Raw genomic sequence first — 21,994 nt, 5'->3', positions numbered from 1 at the left:
CTTGACTGTGCTCACAGTGTAGAGGTTTTCCTATGTTTTGGGTTCCAACATTTTCCACTGTTAAGAAAGTACACTGATTTCTATATTTGTATATTTGATTTCTAGGAAATAAGCATTCAACTGCTCAGAAGAGTGAAGATGCTGCTCAAAGGTATAATTTCTGAGGAACACGATGTGATATTTGTGTTGTTTTGCCTCACTTTGAAATTGCAGTCTCTGTGTTGCAGAGGCTTTGTTTTTTCAGAGTACCACGACTAACTTCAGTAAATCACCAGCATCAACATCATGTAGACATGTTCGGAGTGATGCTGTGTAACTTCTACCAGCATGCACATCTGAGCATTGTGTAATGTACTAAAAGTTTGTAAACGTCCAAAATTGTATATCCTTAGTCTGTAGTGCTTCCTTTTTGCTGTCTTAACTTCTTTACATACCATTTATAATTATTTACAATTATAATTTATAATTGTAATTAATAATTGCCATTTATAATTATTGACATCAAAAAACACTCAGGAAGTGGCATTTGTTTGTTTTATTCCTTTCTTTACTTTGTAACCTCATACTCAGTCGTGTCCTATTTCTTTTTTCCTTCCTATTCTTCATGTCTTACACAGTTCCTCTTTTCCTCACAACACTCCATAAATTGTCCCAGGTTCTTTGTCCAGACAGTTCTGAATTTCCCTCTTGCAAGAAAATATGAGGAGTGTATTGCAATACAGTTAGAGTCAGTACTTTTCTTGACCAGTAAGTAAAGAAAACAAATATAAAATATATATAACCCTTTGTAGTTATAACAGAATTACTAGTCCAGTTGCTTGTTGCTTTGTTTGGCCAACATGGTGTGATGCAGAAAAATGTAAGCTATATTTCAGAAAAAAAGATAAAAATACAGTTGTAAAATTGTTTATGGAAATTTGCCCTCTATCGTTCAGTGTCTGTTCTGTTACAGGAAGGAAGCTCTGGAGGCTGCACTGAGAAAGAAGATTGAATGTGAGAAGAAAGCATTGTCTATTGTTGAACAGCTCCTGGAAGAGGACATTACTGAAGAGTTTCTTCTAAATTGTGTAGGTGGTGCAAGTTTTTAAACTGTTTTGTATCTTAATGTGATACTTTTTTAAAAAGTTTTTGGAACAGTTTGGTGCAGTTAAAAATAGCTAAACCATTGATTCCCTCTTGTACCAGCTCTTATAACAACTTCCTTGTTTTTAAGGGTTCTGCAGTGAAAACATGCCCTAGTTTTGCAGGACTGTGTACATTAATGAATCCTCACTCTTATCACAGCCTTGGTTTACCTCTGTAGTTCTAGACTGACAGATGGACTGTAAAAATTTAGGTTGACACCATACTATCTGTAAATTTAGACAAAGTCTCCATAATGCACCGCAGTTACCTGACAACAGAGTTTTGCTGGAATGGTATGATGATTACTCTTGTTAAGGTTGTAAATGTGCTGATTAATAGGTGTACAAAACATGTAAATGAAGGGAAATTACAGAAATAGGTGCCACCTATTGCCACTAGAGGCAAAATGATAAAGGTCTTGTATATGTAAAAAAGAAATGTCCACATCTATTTTCCTTCTCTGTTTACCCTTTTACCTTTTCTACTGTGTAGGTTCTCAATACTGTTTATTAAAATAAATAGATAACTGTTACAAAATTTAAGATATTTATATATTTATATGCTTAAGAGATGTTTTGAGTACAGAAACTGACAAGTTTTCCAGTATCTGTTGTTAATCTATTTTCACGTCATTTTAGGGAAAATGTATTACTCCATCTCACTATAAAGATGTCGTTGATGAACGGTCTATCATCAAACTGTGTGGTTATCCTCTATGTCAGAATAAACTGGAAAATGTAAGTTGCTTTCCCTTAATGCTGTTATCAAAGGAATCTTTTCACAATTTTTATTCTCTTGCATTTTATTTTTAATTTTAAACTTAAAATATTAAGCATAGATTACTGAAAAGTAATGAGCTAGGCATTATATAATTCCATTTCAGTATAATTCTTCTGAAGTGAAAGGTGAAATTTGATCTGTAGTCAGCAGTTATTGTGTGACAGAATCAGTTACTGTATGGTCAGAATCACAATCTGTGTATCTGTTTGACACTGATAAAGATGAATGAGTTGTGGCTTCATGGCCTTCCTTTGTGAATGAAAAACTTCGAAATCTTGTTCTTCTGTCATTGCAGCAGCAGATGTCTATGAGAAAGATTGAACTGAAAAAGCAATACAAAGCAGGGATATTATTATGTGAATGCATATATATCTGCTATGAAAATATATGTCAGCTGTGTTAAGGTGAAAGTCACCCCTCTTTACGTGTGATGCATGAGAGCTTAAGCAGAACTCAGAGGTCAGTTAGATAGCCTGTGATGTATACCATGCTACACGTGAATATCTGAAAACAATCTGCTCAAGTACCAAGCAATTTACTGTTCAGGACTTCATATATTTGCACAGATGTTCATTTCTAAACTGTTACAGTTTACATAAGTTCCTCTGGGTTTGTCTGGGTAGTGGTAGGGGTATGACAGGACAGTCTTGCATATAAATAGATCTGGATTAAGGGAGGACCTGTCTGTAATTGCTGAGCACTTAGACATAAGGAAAGCTTCTGCCATGGGAACTCCATTGTTCTATGTTCAGCACTGGTTTTCTTTTAGCTCTGAAGCTGCCTTTTACTGATTAAGGAGATGTATATGATTAGAGATGAATTGCTATTCTTACATCTAAGAAGGTGCAATGTCAGAAGAACTGAGAGAAAAGGTGGTTGTAGTACACAATTCAGTTAAATAGAATATATTGCACATACCCAAATATGTGAGTTAAAAATGAAGTTTTTCTCTGTAGTCATGATGGAGCTGACAGTCTTACTGATTAAAGTATATCGTTTTAGGTGCCAAAGCAGAAGTACAAAATTTCAACAAAAACGAACAGAGTTTATGATATCACTGAAAGGAAGGTATGGTAACAAGTGTATTTCTAGAATGTGTTTAATGGTGGCAACATCAGAAATGCATTTGGTAACAGCACTCATATAGTGGTTTGACTCAGAGGCAAATATATTTGGCTCCTATGAAAACAATTTCAACAAAGTGTTTGAACATGAAATTTTCTGTGCATTTCACTTTATAGATGATATCTTTGGTGAGACAAAATACACATGTTTTCTAAGTTTAAACATAACATGTAAAGTTTTACTTGGATAGCTGTTTGAGTGTGGCACAGCTGATCTGTTAAAAGGCATTTGTGAAGAGATGTTCTTTATTTTGCTCCAGCATAGTCGGTGAGCTTTAGCAGGATCAATGTGAACATTCTTTTCAACCACTGAAGTTTGTAGTAATGTAGCACGAGTTATATCTTATGTATTACTTAGTGTTCTTTTTTGGGCAACAGTTAGGTTTCTTTTCTGAGGACTTTTCAACATAAAACCTAACTCTTCACAAAACATTTCTTTCTGGAGGCATATTCACAGGCGGTTGCATAAAAGATATCTTTGCCTGTTCATAGGATACACAATCACCTACAGACACTTAGACACTAAATTGTAAGATAAATGTTTCCAGTTACAGAGCAAATTTCTTCAGTGTCACTAGTATGCATTCCTTTCCTCTGGATAAAACTCTGGGATACACAAAATTTTAGGAATTGCTTTCTTGAACAATCAGGCAAGATTCCAACAAGAAGTGGGATGCTTTGTCTTCTTCCCTTGTGATGCAAGTTTGCAAATCAATTTTTAAAGATGCTTCAGATTTTTACATGTTGTTCCAAGTATTGCAAAATACCAGGTTCTATTCCTAACCAAAATTATCATTATTAAACATCTGAATTTTATTGTATGTCTTTCAGAGTGTATGAACAGCATATTGGGTAATGGGTTGCTCTTTGAACAGTTTCATTTGTTGGGGTTTTTTAAAATTATTGTTACATAGAATCCAACATTGGTTTGCTTCTCAGTGTGTAATGAAAGTGCAGAAAGCAGAAAAATGGGGAAGAAAGAAGCAGCTAAATGTGGCTTGTGCAGAATGGGATAGACCTGTTTGATAGGTGTTGTTTCTCATGTGAACTGAAAACCTGGCCATAGACTTGAGAAGAAACATGTATTGGTACATAATTTTACAGGCATTAAAAGCAATTGCTTGTATACCTTTCTGTGTATTAAAGTTTGCCTTAGTCATGTTTTCTTGCTTTCTCTCATTGCCAGTGCTTTTGCAGCAACTTTTGCTATAGAGCATCTAAATATTTTGAAGCTCAAATTTCCAAAAGTCCAGTGTGGATGAGAGAAGAGGAAAAGTAAGTATAATCTTATGTATTCAGTGCACCTTTTGAGAATATTATTTCTCTGTGCATCTGCAGTGGTATTTAAGTAGCTGCAGCACATCAAAATGATTTGGCTGAAGAAGAGGTAGCTGATGTTAACATGTTAGCTTAGCATGGTGTTTGTTTTAAAAGTGTTGTAGCTGTATGGATTACAGTAATTGGCATGGTAAGTACTGTTCACATCTACTTAGCAGACATGACCAAGTTAGTTTAGAGGGCAGACTAGTCAGAAATAATAGTTAACTTTATTAACTTATAAAAGTTACCTCCTATTAACTTTAAAGTGGACTGACTAGAATTGAATTCTTACAAACCATATCATGTACAAGATGAAATAATCTTACTCTGTAACAAAAGATTTTCTAATTTTAGCACAGCACTTGGTATTGATCTTAAGCTTAGATAGTGAATGCTTGTATCTGAAAGCAGTCATGAAGAGGTTGTTTATCCAGTCTAAGTTTCTGATTGCCCATGTTCTTTCGGTAATACACATTTTGGAACAGTGTATGCATTCCGTGTTCCCAGCTAAGGAAACATGGGCTTGCAAATAATCAGTGGAGCCAATGGGTGTCACTGTTGAACAGTAAAGACTTGCATAGGCAATGTTCAGCAGATTTACTCAGCTTTCATTCTCCAATACACTACTTCTCATAGTCTCCTGGCTTTCAACAAAAGAAACTAGGTGGAGTTATATGTATCATATGAAATATAGTATCAATGAAAAGAGAGCTTTAGAGCAGCCTCATCAGCTCTGAGGAATTCTAGTAGGTAAAACTAGACTCTTCATTAAAAGTTTACCAGTGCTTTTGAGGTATTGTTTTGCTATCTTAAAGAAAAGTATTTTTAAAATCTCCCCTTATTCTTCACATCAAAACTGTATAGTTCTGTTATGCCTGACATAGTTATTCATTCTGGGTGGTGGTGGAGACGCAATATTTTCAAAACACGAACAAATTCCCAGGTAGTTCTTGGCTAGCTGCACCTCTTTGTGCAGCCACATACATGTGCACACACTGATACACACTGACATAGTAGTGTATCTGAAATTCCTGTGACTGATGAGAGTACAACCTCCACTTAAAACTCCAAAGAAGAGTTATATGGAGCTAATAATTTAAATCCATGTTAATCACCTTTAGTTTCCAAGCTCAGATTATTGATAGGAGTAGTGCAGCTTTCCTGTGGGGTCTTTTAAATATTGAAAGGTGTTCATGCACTGACTTGCATTTAGTGCCTGTTTAAAAGGTTTTCTTTCAGTCATAGGATACATGAGATTTTTAACATTTGGTACTGGATAAGAGGAATAGGGCTGTGATGCTGCCTCATAACTGAATTGAGGTAAATTAATTGCAAGTAGAGCTTTGGAAAGAAACTCATCAGAATTTTTTTCATAATATTTTTGGTTTCTGGAAACCTTTGAAAATCATTTTCTTAAAAAAATATAACTTGATAGCCTAATTTTTAAAATTTAAAATAAGTAAAAATATCCTGAATGTTCATTTTATTTCATTAATTGGAACATTTTCCTGTAAATAGTCCAGGACTGTCTTTACAATAGGAACCTTATGATCTATGAGGATCTTGGCATGTTCACTTGTTAGAAGAGACCAAAAGGTGATCTGAAGGCAGTGTACAACTAGCTGAAAAAAGTTAGAAAGATTACAGAGCCAAACTGTTCTTGGTTGATGGGCACAGATAAATCACATGAATGGTTCAGGCTGGACATTTGGAAAAATATTTTTTGAGGTTATGGTGGAATGACACAGGATACTCAACAATGTTTTGGAATCTCCATCTTTGGAGGTTTTCAAGATTTAAACTTCATGAATTTGTGGCTGACCTAACCTAGGGCTGGTGACAGTTGCATTTTAAGCAGGAGATCAGACTAGAGCCTTCCAGAGGTCCTTTCTGACAAACCTTTGTGGGACTTGGTGACTGGGTTAAGTTCTGTTCATTGTAACGGCATTGTGCTGCAGGCACACAAAGTCATGCTCCCTGAACATGTGCACAAACCTGCTCTTGCAAGCCTTGCTTTGAACAGAGGTTGTTGGACTAGAAGATCCTCAGGTGTCCCTCCCAAACTCAACTGTTTTTGTACTTATGTGTATTTCAAGAGAATAGAAGGAAAATGTTCATTCTGTCTTCTTTTTTCAGACCACCAGACATAGAGCTGCTGAAGGAGGGACGGAGGTACACTGAGCAGGTTTTTTTGTTGTTGTTCGATGTACCTATAGCTAGAAATTTTAGCATCATAGCAGATGAAAAAGGGAATCTTTGATTTGCTCTGTTATAAAAAAGACCTACTAGAACCTATGCAAATATTTTTTTTCATTTGTGATTCTAACCCAGCATATTTGATCTGTATGATTTAGTGTACAGCTGCTCTTGAATTGTGTGCCTTAATTGAGCCTGTTGAAATCTGAAACAAATACACTGTTTGTACTTAGAATATTTTATGCTATCTATTCTTTTATAAAGAAAATTGTGCCAATTATATGTGATGAAAGCTTCTGTACTTAATCTAAAAGGTCTATATCAGCCAAAATGAAATCACGCTACTCTGTCATCTCACTGTACTCACGCGCTGTGTATTGTGCAACTTTGTTTGTTTTCTTTTGCAACGCATTGCCATTAGGTGGCAAACTTATATACTCTGAAACAGCTCAGCTGTTCCCCTGATTTAAAGGTACTATATTCCTATATATGTTAGCATGCCTGTTTTCATTTTAAAATTGCGCTATTCATAATGCTAAGTCTGACATTGTTCTGCTGTCTTTAATAATATCTTGTTTATACTGTTCTTTTCTAACTACCAATAATCAGCTAAGAACTCACTTCTCTAAAGTCTCTGTACTCGTTCTTTTGATTGTAGAATAGTACAATTCTTAGAGTTCAAGAAGACTTTTAGAAGAGCACTTATGATTCTTAAAGCAAAAAATTACACTTCTGCTATAAGTTGGAAAATGCTTTGTTTATCATTCTTACATGAGAATGAAAAGCTATTGCAGGCAAAAGCAATTTCTTATTTCACTGATGGCTTGGATTTTCTATTGCAGTGGACAATCTGGAGAAGAGGTGAAACTACGTGATGAAGTAATTAAAGCATCTGACATTGAAAATCCTAGGACATCTTCAGATCCATGTGAATCTGGTTCTCATGACACAGCCAGTGACAGCAGTACTGATACTGAACAAGGGTTTATTTCTTCTGTCCTACCAGGAAGTCAGTCAAGTTCAGCCAATTTTGCACAGCAAGTGCACAGAAAAAGTATCCTCAAAAAGAAGCATGCTCAGAAAGTCCATGCCAGCCCTAAAACTGAAGATGCAGATGTGACAGAAGCCACTGAACAGCTCTCTCATTGTAAATTAGACACTCGGGAAGGAAGACATGCTTGTTCTGTTAATAATGACGTAACTGCACCACCTTCAAACAATACTTCTTCAGGGAAATCAGGTGCTTCAGAAATCTTTGAAAACACATGTGGATCACAGATAGTTTTTCTAGGTGTGGGCAAAAGAGGAGCAGAATATCTGAAAAGAATACTAGCTAACTCAACAGAACATAACAACCCTGAACTGAGGCATCCAGTTAATTCCAAAGGGAGTTTATTAGAAGTGCTTAGGCAAACACTTATGGAATGGAGAACTGAGGAAACTTTAAAATTTCTCTATGGCCCAAACTATACTTCTTTGTGCTCATCAGAGTGCACAGCATCTGTCAACCAGGAGACTGAAGAACTTGATGAGGATGACTTAGATACACCTGATGATCTCAACACTGTTGCTGTAGGGGAGACTGAAAACAGTTTGAACTACTCTTTACCTTTCACAGGCTCAGGTGGAATAGTTAAGCCTGTGCCTAATTATGAAAAATTAAAAGAAGAAACAGAGTTTCTAGAACTCCGAGTAAAAGAGTTCTATAAAGGAAGGTGCATCTTGGCTGAAGAGGCAGTGACACAAGCACAAGCAGAGGAATATCCAAGCAAAGACGAAGTAAGTGTCTAGTAGAACAGTGTGGAGGTTGTATGAAGCCTGAATAGACCTTCAAAGAATTAGTACTTTGTTTCTGCTATCATAAGTGGCTGCATATCTCACAGGGAGAAAGAGACGATTCCATTAGCTGTATACTCTGTTACATCAGATTATGCAAGTGTCTGCCCATTAAAAAGTAGTTTGGAGGTTTTTTTTGTAATTCAGAGATAAGACTTATTGAATGTTTAAATATGTATTGATTATCTGTGACTTTTTTGATGTACTGGCTTTAATTAAACACTAGGTTATAGCTGTTAAAATTTCTTGTCTAATACAGGATGATCAGCAGGAAGACTTCACCTTCCCACTTGTTGATTCAAATGCACAAATGCAGATTAGGAAGCGAATTGTCCTTGAAAAACTGAGAAAAGCGTAAGTACCCTTTACTTTGGTGAATGTCAGTCTGAAGTTGCTGCTCATTTGTCATTGTTTTAAGTGACAAATTCACTGTCCAAGGATGGGTCTGGCTTTTCTAGGTGGCCGTAGTCATAACTTCAGGCCATTACTGCCCTAAAGGACTTGCTTATTTTTGCAACAGTCAGCTGTAGTACAATTGCATTGCGCCAGTTTGCACAGTCTGTAGGTACCAACTGCTTAAGTTTAGACTGAAAAACTTGAAATTGATTGAGAGGAATGCAGGTATTTGTCTTGTATGCTAAGCATACTGTTACTTGTAAACAAATCTTTGGAATTGTTTAAGCATGGGTCTTACAAAGAGGGACTCTGTTTCTAATACATGTTTGGATGGCTGGTATCAGTATGCTCCTAGCTGCCACCACTAAAGGCCCTCAGAACTGGGTCGTAAAACATTCCAAACATCAGACCTTCTTTACATGACTTTGGAGTCACACAAAAGAGATTAAGGCATTTCTGATTTAGCTGTTAGAATTATAAAATTTTCAAAGCTGGGAGCACCTTGAAAATATTTTCATTGTGAATGCAGTGCAGATAATGAGTGTTTGAAGGTCACGATTCTGTTGTTTTTGGGTAAGGGTATTTGCTTTTCTGTCGTTGTAGTTTGTGTTACCTAGGCAAACTAGGTTTTGCAGAAGCTTTTTTTTCAACTTAAAGACCTCAAAATCAATCCCACCATCCCCACCAAAATAAGAAGAAAATCCTTTCTGTTTTTCTCTACCTGCACCGTGTGTGGGTAGGCCACAAACATGGAATCAAGCCATCCCCCAAGTGTCTTGTCTGTAAGTGTTGATTATTTTAAATTTCCTGAGCTGATGCAGTCATCCTCTCACAATCAAGAGACAGTTTTCATTGTGATTAATCAATCAATAAGCCAAGCATCATAGGAGTCCTGTGTTCTGTTTTTATAAAACATGCAGTTTTCCAGGATACCAATGACCTATGTGTTATGTGCATATAAATGCAAATCACTGGATATTCAAATGCAAGAGAATTTTAACTATTAAACAAGTAAATAGAGGCAAAAGTTTAATCCTAAATGTAAAAAACAAAGGATGTTATTTCCATCATTTGGGAACCCTGACAACTAGTTAGAGTATGTGCAGTTTGTGTGGTCTGTCTGGTTTGATGCACAAATAAGTAAGGAGGAAACCTGTCTTTTTCTCTCTTGAAATTCTCTGATAACTATCATCTGTTCGATTTCAACTATCAAGCTCACAGTGGACTGACGTTTCTGTTGCATCTGTGTGAGTCTGAGGTTAGCAGGTGTATTATGTGTGAATACCTCATTTGCACATGCATTTTCCTTTTGTTATTTTTGAGCTGAGTATATATAAACCTTCAAAAAATTTATAAGGCCTGTAGTTCTAATCCTCATAATTTTAAGAACATTTTTTCAGAGCTGAAAGGTGAAATTAGTAAGTATATGTACGTAGAATTATATTTAAATCTTCACATTCACACTGAACTAGAGCTTGTTATTTTTAAAAACAAGTGATTGAGAAGTAAAGATGTTGGCCCAAACAGTGCACAGAGAGAGCTGAAATGAAAACTACAGGCTTCATCTGCTGCACAAAAGTCAATTTATTTTCCTTTTTACTAACTTTGATAAGCTTTGGTGGAAGTCCTACTTGAGAAGAAATGAGAAAGAGGAAAATGTATATTGACTGGTGTCTTTTGCCTTCTAGGTTATCTGCAGTTTTGGGCCCTCTTCAGATTGCCTCAGGTGATGTTTACACAGAGCTAAAAAATCTTGTCAAAACTTTCCGGTGAGTAGTGGTCTTTACGTGGAGATTCTTATAAATTGATGAATTATACATGCTGTCGAATGATTTGTGATTTGGGCACAGAGAGGGCCCTATTGCAGATTTGCCCTTCTCTAGCTGTGTGTTCATGTAGGTAATGTCACATTCCCTGTGGACTAACAAGTCAGCCCTTTTCCTGCTCCTGACAGTGGCTAGGTCACCAGGAGTATTTGTAGATTTTTAAAAACTAGGCCAGTGGTCTCTGGAGGATGCTGGTGAGTCTTTTAAAGGTTCTGCTACCTCGTCACCTCCTATTAAGCATGAGTTTCTGAGATCTGTCCCTTTCTTTTGCTCTGGCTCCCTGCAGCTGGGCTAAATGGTTTTAATCTGGTTAGTAATTTTTACCACTAACTTCTAGAGTCAGTCAGTTGGATCTGTCTTGTTCCTGATTTCAAAGGGAAGTAGATCTGGTGGGCACTTTTATCACCACAGGTGAAGCTTCTGCTTCAGTCAGTAGTACTAAAGACAGTATTTGGAAACAGTGAGATAAAGGAGGGAAAACAGAATGGTAACATCCCTGAATATTTTTAGATTTTCTCTGGGAGACAGCTCTTATAACCTGGACCTAGATTGTGTCCTGCATCCTCAAGTATTGTCAGAAAATGAGCAACAGCAGCTGTTGACTGTGTGTACATTGCCACTCTTGAAATGTCCTTCCCACATCCTCAACCTGCATGAGATTTCCATGTAAATGTTCCAAAACTCGTTCATGTAGCAGTTGCCACAAGGAATCTAGGCTTTGGTGAATAGAAACCCAGCTCTACCTGATTCCTTATGATTTACCACATGTCTGAAAGGACACCACTAAAACACAGATGTCTGTGCAAGATTCCTTAGTGTGGAAAATTCTCCCTTTCTGGTAACCATGTGCATGATCTCTTTTAAATAAAAACATTGATACTATTTGAATTTGATTCTCTGATTGCAGTCTGTTAAGATCTGATTCACGTTTTATTTTAACATCACTGAAAACAGTGAAAATATTTTTGTGCACAGTGTATAGATACCTATTGTTTGAGTAAGATCTTTTTGTCTTAAAACAGTTTTGTTGCTCTGCAGTTTAAGTGCTTAATAGTCACTTTAGCTTATGGACTGATAAAACTGGAGAAACTACATTTGGTGTCTTTCAAACCACTTTTTTATAATTGATTATCTAAGAAGGCCCGGACCTGCTTAAAAACAGAGCTTCTATTTTAAATAATTTTTGCTATTCAGAGACAATGGGGCACAAATATAAAATTTTCAGTGGTTTATAGCAAATGAGACTTGAAACCAAAATAGACTTCTAAACATGTATATGTTTATATATACACACACACTTGTGGGCTTACAGAATAGAACCAAATCACATTTATTTGGGCTTTAACCCAATACCTGGTCCATGTAGCGGCAATTCATCATAATTTAAACGTCTCCCCTAATCTGATGTGATCTTTGAGATAACACTTTGTGAGTTTATTCTTGTGGGTTTTTTGTTCTCTTACTGTTCTCTTGTTGAACCTCTTACTCTGAGGATTCCAGATCAGTTGCTTAGAAATTCAGGATTCTGGATGGGGGATAGTTAAAGACAGTTGTGGGCACTATACAAGAATTTTAAAATCCTTAATATACATCTCAAAATAACTGGAGTTTTGTTGTCACTGATAGAAAAATAATACAAAAATACAGGAAATAGAGAAACAATAAAAACCTTTGGGCCCTTTTTTTTTGTCTTGCGTAACTGATGTGGAAGGGTCTGTTGGTACACAAGAGTCAGCTCATGAATATTAAGATGAAGGTATTAACTTGAATCTCCAGCTTGGTATGTTGGTTTAAGTTTATTTAAAATTAGTATTCTCCTAAGTTTTGGATTGAATGCTTTGGCAGGGAGACTTGGGTTAAATTTTAAACGTTATTTGCATTTACAGGGTATAGAAATTCCAGTGTTACTTTCCTTGTTAATGTGGTTCAAATACTTAATGATGATGGAGGAGCACTGATAAATGCTCATGCTCTTTCCTGCTCTTTGTACTGAATATATTTCAGGCTGAAGAGCTTGCCAAAGAGGGTAGTAGATAAAACACATGGCTGTAGTAAGAGCTTAGTTGAAGAAGGGTAAAAAGAGCATGTGGTGAACTAAGCAACAATTTTCAGCTCCATTGGTTTTTAAAGGAACACTTGCAGTTCAGCCTCCTTTGGGCAGCATTTTATTCAATCACCACTGCTAAGAAACACACTAGAGAGATCTCAAGAGACATTTTAGAATGGTTAGAGCTCTTCCCAAACAAAGTCCCTCAGTGCCTGTAAGCTTTTGTTACGAAAACTGAGATGTCAAATAATTCTCCAGAGTGTGTATGGGCACTTTGTTAAAAGATCAAGAGAAAATTAGCTTCTTATATATAAATTGAGGATAAATGATTTTGAATGTGTGGTTAGATTTTTTCAAGGCATAATACTTAATTTTGAAAATAGAATTCCCTCTGTATTTTATGGTTGCGAGTATTTTAATTCCCATTATGGAACTTATCTTTGACATTGAACTCTACCAATGAATCTGTGAGATGTGTTCAAGACTTCTTGTTACAACTTGGTTTTATCATGTGTTTAGACCAGTCTTTTAGCTTTTAAGTATGTATCATGAATATATGTTATTTGGTATATACATTTATTAATACCTATTTTACCTATTACCCTTGTTAAGTGGAATTTTAAATTTGGGGTTTCAAGTCAACCAATAGTACTTGGTCATAGACAAAGTTCTTTGTGGAAATACAGGAGTATCAGGATGCTAATCACTTTTTCTCAAGTAATTGGGCTTCTGTCAAAGGAAGCCTAAAGATAAATAGTAACTTATTTTTGCTGGCTGTCATCAAACTAAATGATATTACAGTATGTAAATACTTAGCTGTTTTCCAGAAGGTAGAAAAGCTGTCTTTAATAGTTAAATTGGTCTAGTTGAAACTTAAAGAAAAACAATATATGCTTCAGTATTTGCCTGTGCTGCCTTGGGTTAGTTAAACTTCACTCATATTAGTGCATTTTTTACACATATTAGTGTATTTTTTTGAAAAAAATACAGGTAGCTGAGGTCCCTTAAAGTCAAGACTTGTGTCATAATCCCACAAAGTCAGTTTCCTGATTTATAGAATAGGCAGATTCTTGAACTGCAGTTATATATGCCCATAACTGGGAATCTGGATGTAGGAAGGAGAGGCTGCTATGTTTGCAAAGATGCTGGGTTTACTGTTTTTATTTACTCAGGATTCCAATTTCCCTATTGGAGTTCCCTTGAATTGCAGGCTGGGCACTAGTCAGTTATGAGGAGGTTGTTTGGGATGGAATGTTAATGCATTTTACTCTTCAGTCCTTTACCCTGGAAGCTTCTGCCACTTGGACCCACGTGCTCCGTCAGGCTCCTTCACAGAGTGTGAGTCCTGCTGGGTGCTGCAGCATGTCTTGCTGGAGTGAACCACAAGACCCACAAACCAGCAACTAAGCAACCCACACAGCTATTTGGGATCATCCAACTTTCCTAGCTTGTGTATCCTGCCCTACACAGGTCAAGAAAGTGGCCACATTCCATTTTGGGAAGTTACAAATTGTTTTCTTTCTCTAGGTAGGTGAGGGAGAATTTGGCCAAACTCTTTAACAGAAAAGATTTCATTGCAAAACTCAAATCACACACACAAAGTTTTGTACAGTTTTAGCATACAGAAATCTAGTGATGTCTTTCATGGATTGTTCAGAAGTAACAGCTTTGACTAGAGGCAAGACAAAGAGTTAATGAACCATTTTTACAGAGGCCCTGCAGTTCCCTGTTTTCTGAAAGCTTTGCTCTTCAGAAGCCTTGGTGTTGACACAGAGCTTGTTTGAAAGTAACTGCCCTTCCATTGCTCCTTATTATTTAAGGCTTCACACCTGTAGGTTGCTTGCTTTACTCTGATCTCTCTGAAATGTTGGGGTTTTTTTCCAGCTGCACAGGTGTTTTGGGACAGGTGTTGTACTGAGAGGTTACTCAGTTGCAGAAGCCTGACTGTTCATCCAGTGCAGTGACTGTAGTACATCAGCAGATCCATACTGCTGTGTCCTGCTGGTTATCTGTGTCTTTTGACTGCCTCCTTCAGAAATAGCATATTGATGGCAATGACTAGTGTTCAGACCTTGCCAATCAATACTAACATTGAATAAGAGTTAATTGACACAAATAACTGCATCTCTCAGTTTGTGTACAAGAATGACACTTTCCTGTGCTGTAATCAATAATAACTCCTTGTAAAGCATTGAAATAAAGCTACTTTCTCTATTTGACAGAGTTTCCCCAGGTGGCTTGGAGCTGTCTCTTTCATTGTGTCTCATCATAACAGATTAACTGGAATGTTACATATGAATTGCCTGTCAAGATGATTCCATCAGGCATTTCTTGGTAGTGTTTATCACTGTCATCAGTGTTGAGTCAAGATGTTCAGCCTTTGTTTTGTCTCTTATTCTGTAGCCAGAAAAATGTAACAGTTTATCAGGTACAAACTTTGTTGCCAGCTAAATTCATTAGCTATTTCAAATAATAATTGCTAAAATTAACTTTTTTATAACAAATATAATAAGTATTTGCCAGAACTGTTGGTTCTGTTTGATGTGACAGTTCTTTGTTTGTAGTGCAAAACATTGTTTTTACTTCCATAATTGGACAAAACTTAGATTGTTGAGACACTACTTGAGTAATTATTGCTTCAATATCTTATTTTGGTTTGAAGACTTGGAGATTTGAGGACAAAAGTGGGATAATATTGCTTTGATCATTACAAATTTATTTTATTAAATTTTAATATCTTTCTGAACTAGAGAAATGCAGACGAATACTATAAAATATCTTACTGATAACTACATTTTTAATGACCATTTTGAATATAATTTTGAGGAATTTCTTATTAGAATTTGAATTTTATCAATGACAAGTACAAATACTTCTGCATTCTCAAATTTTAGCCTTTTGTGGGGGTTTTGGGTAACTATATACTTGCTGAAATTATTTATTTTTTTTTCTTCATAAAGTAATCTTACTGAGGAAGAAAACCCTGATTTTGAATTCGTTACCAGATAGGAGCTTGATGAAAATGAGCTGTCTTCACCAGTGCCTATAGGAGCGGGTATGAGTGACAGGGTATCTTCATTCTGGATCTGAATTCGTACAAGGTCATGGAAGGGAAACTGAAAGCAAGCAGGAAGCAAACATAGGGAAGGCACTTGGCTTTCAGTTTATCTGTTGGATGGTGCCACCTTCCTCAATAAATTTAATTCTGCTGGCTCTTTTGGGTGCCTGTATAGGCACAACTTCATTTTTGACTGTGACTTCTTCATGAAATTGCTTGTTTTGAACACACAGATTAGTACTTGACTCAAAGCAGATCTGGTTTTTTAGGCAGTTCAGCCGAAGGGGTCAGCTGGTATTCAGTGCAGCGGTAGCACTTTAGTTGAACACCCATGTGGTTCTTTATTCACACCTCATTTATATTTATATGGCTCTAATATTTGCTCTTGCTCCCATTGCAGAAGTTAGAATTCTGGATTTCCATTTTAAAAACAAGAATCATCAGAGGATTGTCACTGCCACCATATAAAATTCAGTCTGTCCAAATCAGCTTTTACAGCAAATCTGGATCTGAAGCCAATAGGAGGGAAACTTAAGTGTAAGAAGGTCCATCTTTTCAGAAACTTGTGTGTAGTTCTGGAGAATTTCCCAGTATGTATGACAGCTGGGCCCTCAGAACAGCCAGGACTATTTGTGAGCAAATTAAAAAAATAGCTTCTGTTTGGTCTTCCCCATCCCACTTCCATATAAAAAAAAGAGGACATTGGAAATTCTGCAGTTCCTCCATTAGAGGATGACACAAGCTTGAGAGCTGGTGAATTGTTCAGTTACAGCTGTAATTGCTTCTTTGAAATTCAGTGTATTAATGGTAGCCTTAAAATTCAGCTATTAAAATCTGCTTACTTTTGCTATAAAATATACTGATCTTTTTTAAATTATTTTTCAGGTTAACAAACAAAAATATTATTCATAAAATGCCTGAATGGACTCTCATTGCTATCGTTTTGCTGTCTGTGTAAGTACCCTTAAATGTCAAATATTCTTATGTGCAACTGTCTTATTAGCCTGTTGGAACAAGATATAATTTTCAGGTAAAAGAAAAGAAAGATTTCATGCAACTAACTGTGGAATTAACAAAAATAATTTTTTTCATGCAAACGAACAAAATTTTCATGATGAAACAGAATTGTCCCCCTTGCATCAAATGTTATCAGTGGATCAGTGGACAAACTTATGTTAAAAAAAAAGAAAAGCTAAGCTTTAAGGGATTTTATAGAGGCCTTGCAGGATGAAGTAAGAGTATAATTCACCTTTTTCCATTTGCTGCTGACATACATTCTTCCCTCTCTGACATTAGGGCAAAATGACATGTATACTGTATTACTTGGATTTAGCATAACTGTTAGGCTTTTCAGTTCTGATTTTGTTTCTAATTTCTTAAAATCTTTCACTTTTATGATTAAACTCAAATTACTTCTATAAAGATATGTATGCTTCTAAAATAGGTATAAGTATTCTAGCCAACTTCTTTCAGAGGGGAAATCTCTTTTAGCAGGAGAATTCCTTCCAAGGAATACTTGAACCCAGTATTTTATTTTTATGAAGATTAGTTTTGTGGGTTAAGATTACAATACTACCTTACCTACAGTCCTTAGAAGTGTTTTACTTACTGTAGGATTAAATTCTAATGGAAAACATGATTGTATTACAGTGTCTTTCAGTAAACTTCATCACAGAAACATGATCTATAAAAGCTGTATTCATATGCACCAAGTTCCTTAATTTGTATTTTGAAAATTCATGTACATTTCTGAAGTTAGAGACACAAACCTTATCAAATGTTAAATGATTAAGAAATCACTGGTGGTTTCACAGCATCAGGCTCTGCCTTGCATTAGGGTTAAACCATCAACCAATCTTTGTGTGTCTTGAGCTTGAATTACGAGATTGCAAAAATCTTTATTCCAGAGTCTGTTCATTACTGCGCTGCTGCTGCTTTTGGGCTTCCTGGGTCACTGGAGCCTGTAGGACAGAGAGGTACTTACAGACATTCACAGGTCAGGAAGTATTGTGGGCCAGCCTCATCGAATGCCCAGCACTGCACTTACTTTCCTTGATATTACTTGAGTCTGACACATTGTTCTGGCTCTGCTGTCCCAAGGAAGACGGTACCAGCAGGCATTAGAGCAGGCTTCAGCGAGCCTTACATCTGTGTCACCCAGCCAGATACCGCTCAAATGATTCATTAAATCAGAACACAGAAAGTAACTTTACTTGAATGCCTTGGCATAAATTTTTTATCAACTATAAGAACAAATCTTTTGTCATTTTTACTATATATTCTTCTGGTTGAATTGGTAATTTGTGAAACAGATCTTATTAATTTTTCAAGTAGTTTCTGTGCAGTTAAGGCAATGGTGTCTCTTTTTGATCAGAAGTTAAAATATGTCTCTGCGTATGATGAGCTGTAAATGTTTACATAAGTAATGATTGTTTTACAGCTGCTTTAGAATGTTATACAAGTAGTAGGCAGTCCTGGTAGCAGTCAGTGTAAGCACAGAACCAAGTCTCTTTTACCTTTACTTACTAAATGTCCATCCCTAAAGAAATTAATTATATTTGATCATAAAAATGAGTAGATTTTATTTATAATACTAGTGAAATAATAAATAAAACCTCTGCTGCTTTCTGCTTATTGTAAGCTTCTTGCACATTCATGATCTTGAGATTTTTAACAACTCTCAGCTGCCTCTTAGGAGAGAATGTGGAAGAATGTAGGTGGGATAGAATGAGTGTTCAGATTCCTCTAATAGCATGATGCATGTTGCATTATTTCCAGAAAGATTAAAGTAGAACATTTAATTATTTGGAAATTCTAATCAAGCTTGAGTATTTAGTGGAAGCCAGGACTGTGCAGAGAAAGGTTACTGAGGACCTGGACAACCCCTCACAGGTCCTCACTTAGGCCCTTTCTCACTTCCTGCAGACTCCCAAGGAGCCTGTTGTATATTGCTAATAATGCTCATAAAAATAATTACACCCTATTAAAGTGTTCTCCCTTAATGTAGTGGGACATTATGCACATTGTAGCACATCTAATGTTATTTAGATCATAGAGTCGTGTGGGGCCTGAGTCAGAGTGGGTCTTTAGTAGCTTCAGTTACACTTTCACATTTATTCACAGGTCTTGACCTGATTTCAGATATAGGACGACCATTTTACTGCCAACACTAACCAGTAAAGCTGCATAAGCAACACCCTGGTAGAGGATAATGCTTCCTCTTCCCAGGTGGGTGTCAGACCACACTATAGGTATCCCAGGGTGCAGGGATTGCAGAAAGCAGAGTGAGCATGCCTCAAAAAAAAATCTAAGGTATACCTCAAAAAAAAAAAAAAATCTAAGACCTGAAGTTTGGGGTTTTTTTTATTAAGGGGGGCGATATTGTTTTGTTTCAAGTAGCAACTGTTGGACTTCGCTTGCACCCTATTTTGTGCATCAATGTTGTGGCTCACCACTTCCTCCTCAAACATACATGGCTAGCGTGTGCTGAGGACTTGGTGTACTTAACTTCACAGTGCATTTTCAGAGTGCCCCAGCACTTTTTGTGATAAGATACTGGACAGAATAACTGTTAGCATTACTGCTGTATAGAATTCTAGTGTATTATGGTATGATCATGCTCTCCTCTCTTCATTTGAGTGTGCATATTAACTCTTTGTAAGATACACCATGATGGATATCATTAATATCTAATTTTGGTGCTTAAATTACACCCCAGGTGCACTTCATAGTCTGCAGGTCCTTGAAAAGCTGCTGAAAGTGCTTGTGTGCCCTTAAGTCTACTGACTACTAAAGAAACCTGGGTTTCTCATTCATTAAAATAAAGTGCCTGGAACTGGACAGTGTGGCATGTCTCAAAATATAAAATGTTGGAGATTTCAACAGTGGAGTATTTCATGTTCCTAGTGAACAGTTGTATTTATTCAGTCAAATTATTGTATAGAATATGAACACAGCCAGTCTCTACCTTTATGGAATATCTAGCCTGAGGCACTCCTATGAATATAGCACATTCAGCAATGCTGAATCGACCTTGTTAAAGTACACTTTGACAGCCAGAGATTTATGTTCAAACAGTGGTATTCTTGCCTGTCATGGGGTGGGTGACTCTTAAAATTATCTGGAATTCAAATATCTTACTTATTTGTAATTTGTAGTAATTTTGGCATTGGTAGATTTTATTTTCTTCCTGTTACATTATTTAGTATGTTAAATAGAATTTTTTTGTTCTAGTAATATAATAGCTGCTTTATAATGTATTGTAAACTAGAATGCAGAAGTTGCGTCTTTTTCTGCCAAGGAACTTTGCAAGATACCAAATGAAGCAGATAAATAGATATAAATACAGTAGTTAAGAAAGAATGGAGAAAGCAGTGGGAAGATTGGTTGCTTTACAAGCATGGGCACTTTCTGTTTTTAGTGTATACCCCTGGCACAGACTAATGGAAAGCTTTCAAGATATTTTCAGGAAATGTCTGCTTTCATCTTACTTATCTGAGCCGGCTGCTTCCAGTGAACTGTGGTCAGCTTCATCTGCCAAGCCTATGCAAGAGGTTCCCCTGCTAAAAGCTTTGAAGCATTTCAAAATGTTCTGGGATTAGTTTATAAGCATTTGGCTGCAGTATTTAAACAAACTCAAAATGACTATGATCACTGAACAAAAGCCGTCATTATATGTGTGCAGCCACTTTAGATAAATGTGTCATGTGGAGATGTACTCTAGAGGTTTACTCTCTTGGAGATAACAGTTCAGGAACTGGAGAATCTTGGGTTCAAGTATGTATTTTTACTCTGCACACGAGGGCACATCTATTGTTCAGCACTGACATTTCTAAATCATTTTAAGAGGAATTTAGATGTTTCTGATATCACTACTGTGTTCTTATCTAGAAGCGTGTGAATGTTTTAAATATGTGAATCTAATGTACCAATACATATAGGATATGAATCAGACTTGCAGAGTGACGTTTTCCTACAGAAACCATGTACAAGTCAGCTAGATGATATTTTATTTAGCATGTCTGATGATGGAAGTTTGGTTCCAGGTTTCAGCTGAGAAAAATCATTTATCATTAACCTAGAAATATAATTGTTTCCTGTTTTGAATCAGAGCTGAGCTTGCAGGACCAAGAATCCAAAGAGTATTTTTATAAAAGCATTTGAATGTGATTATATGTTGTGTTTATCTGTAGAGTTCTATTATTGTGTGAAATAGAGAAAAGGCAGCTTTGTCTTAATGCATTAAAAATTTTCTTCCCTTTTTTCTTAATTTTAGGCTGTCATTTGGTAAGTGTGAATTCAAATAGATTTTCTGTTATGCAGTTCTTAAGTATTTTAAGCAGTTTTTTTCTATTGAGCTTGCTTACTTATCAGCAGTTTCTAAGCAAACTTGAAGCTGCTTATTTGGCATATCACGGCCATGACCAATATTATCTTAGTTCTTTCTGGCATGTTCCAATATTATTTAGGAAACATTACACAGAACAGTACCATGAGGGATTTCAGTGTTGTTAATTGGGCTATTAGTAAGTGTTAACTTTAAAAATAATTAAATATCTTCTTCTTTCATAAGGGAGAAATAGAAAAAACCCTAACAGTTTCCAAGGTGTCTCTCCTAGAACAAACCCCCCCACTATTGCTGCAGTGATGTTGCACAGGAAGTGACACTGTGAATTTCATTGCAGCCCATACAGCTGCAGTCTTTTCCATGCTGGTATTCTCATGGGTAGCCTTCTAAATGGGACATTTGGATGTGCTGTGTAACTCTCACGTATGCCCGGCACAAACTCTCTGAGTCCGGGATAGTTAATTCAGCTTCACAGTGCTGGAGCTTGGCTTTGTCAGCAGGAGTGGAGCCTTAGCACACTGGACTCCTGCTGCATGGAGTTAGGAGGCTTGGCTCAGAAAGCTGTCATCTCTGCACCTGCCAGCTCTGCTGCCCAGTGCAAGGGAAGAGCAGGGGCATGGCTGTCTGCCAGGTGTCTTGGAAATCCCTCCAAGAGATAGAAATCTGCATGTTCCCAGCAGCTGTATGTGTGGGCATTCAGACTGACATCATGCACAACCAGTAGATCTGGTGTGCAAAGTGCATCACCAGCTATAAATTGTCCTTCGAGGTGGTGTTCTGATAAATCTTTTTGTTAGAATCTAGAAATACTTTTATGTGAAACATTATTTGGGGTGATCTGCTTCAGTCTGTTAGCAACTTTATATTCCAAATATACTTGTGATTTAAGAATATGGTAGTAGGGAAAGTACTTTTTTCTGACACTTCATTTTAGCCTTT

At 36.5% G+C, this 21,994-nt stretch overlaps 1 protein-coding gene across 2 annotated transcripts in view; it reads left to right on the top strand.

Annotated features, from left to right (window-relative positions):
* RPAP2 (RNA polymerase II associated protein 2) overlaps positions 1-21,994 on the top strand; it is a 35,200-nt gene that overhangs the window by 922 nt on the left and 12,284 nt on the right. Inside the window, exons 2-12 of one of the 2 annotated variants that reach the window (XM_086901913.1) lie at positions 106-151; positions 953-1,067; positions 1,764-1,862; positions 2,908-2,973; positions 4,216-4,304; positions 6,486-6,521; positions 7,388-8,324; positions 8,641-8,735; positions 10,466-10,546; positions 16,594-16,662; positions 17,616-18,348. In XM_086901913.1, coding sequence (XP_086758039.1) covers positions 106-151; positions 953-1,067; positions 1,764-1,862; positions 2,908-2,973; positions 4,216-4,304; positions 6,486-6,521; positions 7,388-8,324; positions 8,641-8,735; positions 10,466-10,546; positions 16,594-16,662; positions 17,616-17,832 — 1,850 coding nt within the window. In that variant the 3' untranslated portion in view covers positions 17,833-18,348. Of the gene's footprint in view, positions 1-105; positions 152-952; positions 1,068-1,763; positions 1,863-2,907; positions 2,974-4,215; positions 4,305-6,485; positions 6,522-7,387; positions 8,325-8,640; positions 8,736-10,465; positions 10,547-16,593; positions 16,663-17,615; positions 18,349-21,994 lie in introns of those variants that run through there. The other variant, XM_086901914.1, reaches the window with a different exon arrangement.

This window comes from Cyanistes caeruleus, chromosome 9, assembly GCF_971803275.1.
Source record: "Cyanistes caeruleus chromosome 9, bCyaCae1.hap1.1, whole genome shotgun sequence".
Classification (NCBI taxonomy): domain Eukaryota; kingdom Metazoa; phylum Chordata; class Aves; order Passeriformes; family Paridae; genus Cyanistes; species Cyanistes caeruleus.
The sequence above is the reverse complement of the archived record's forward strand: the minus strand, read 5'-3'. Positions and strand labels throughout refer to the sequence as shown.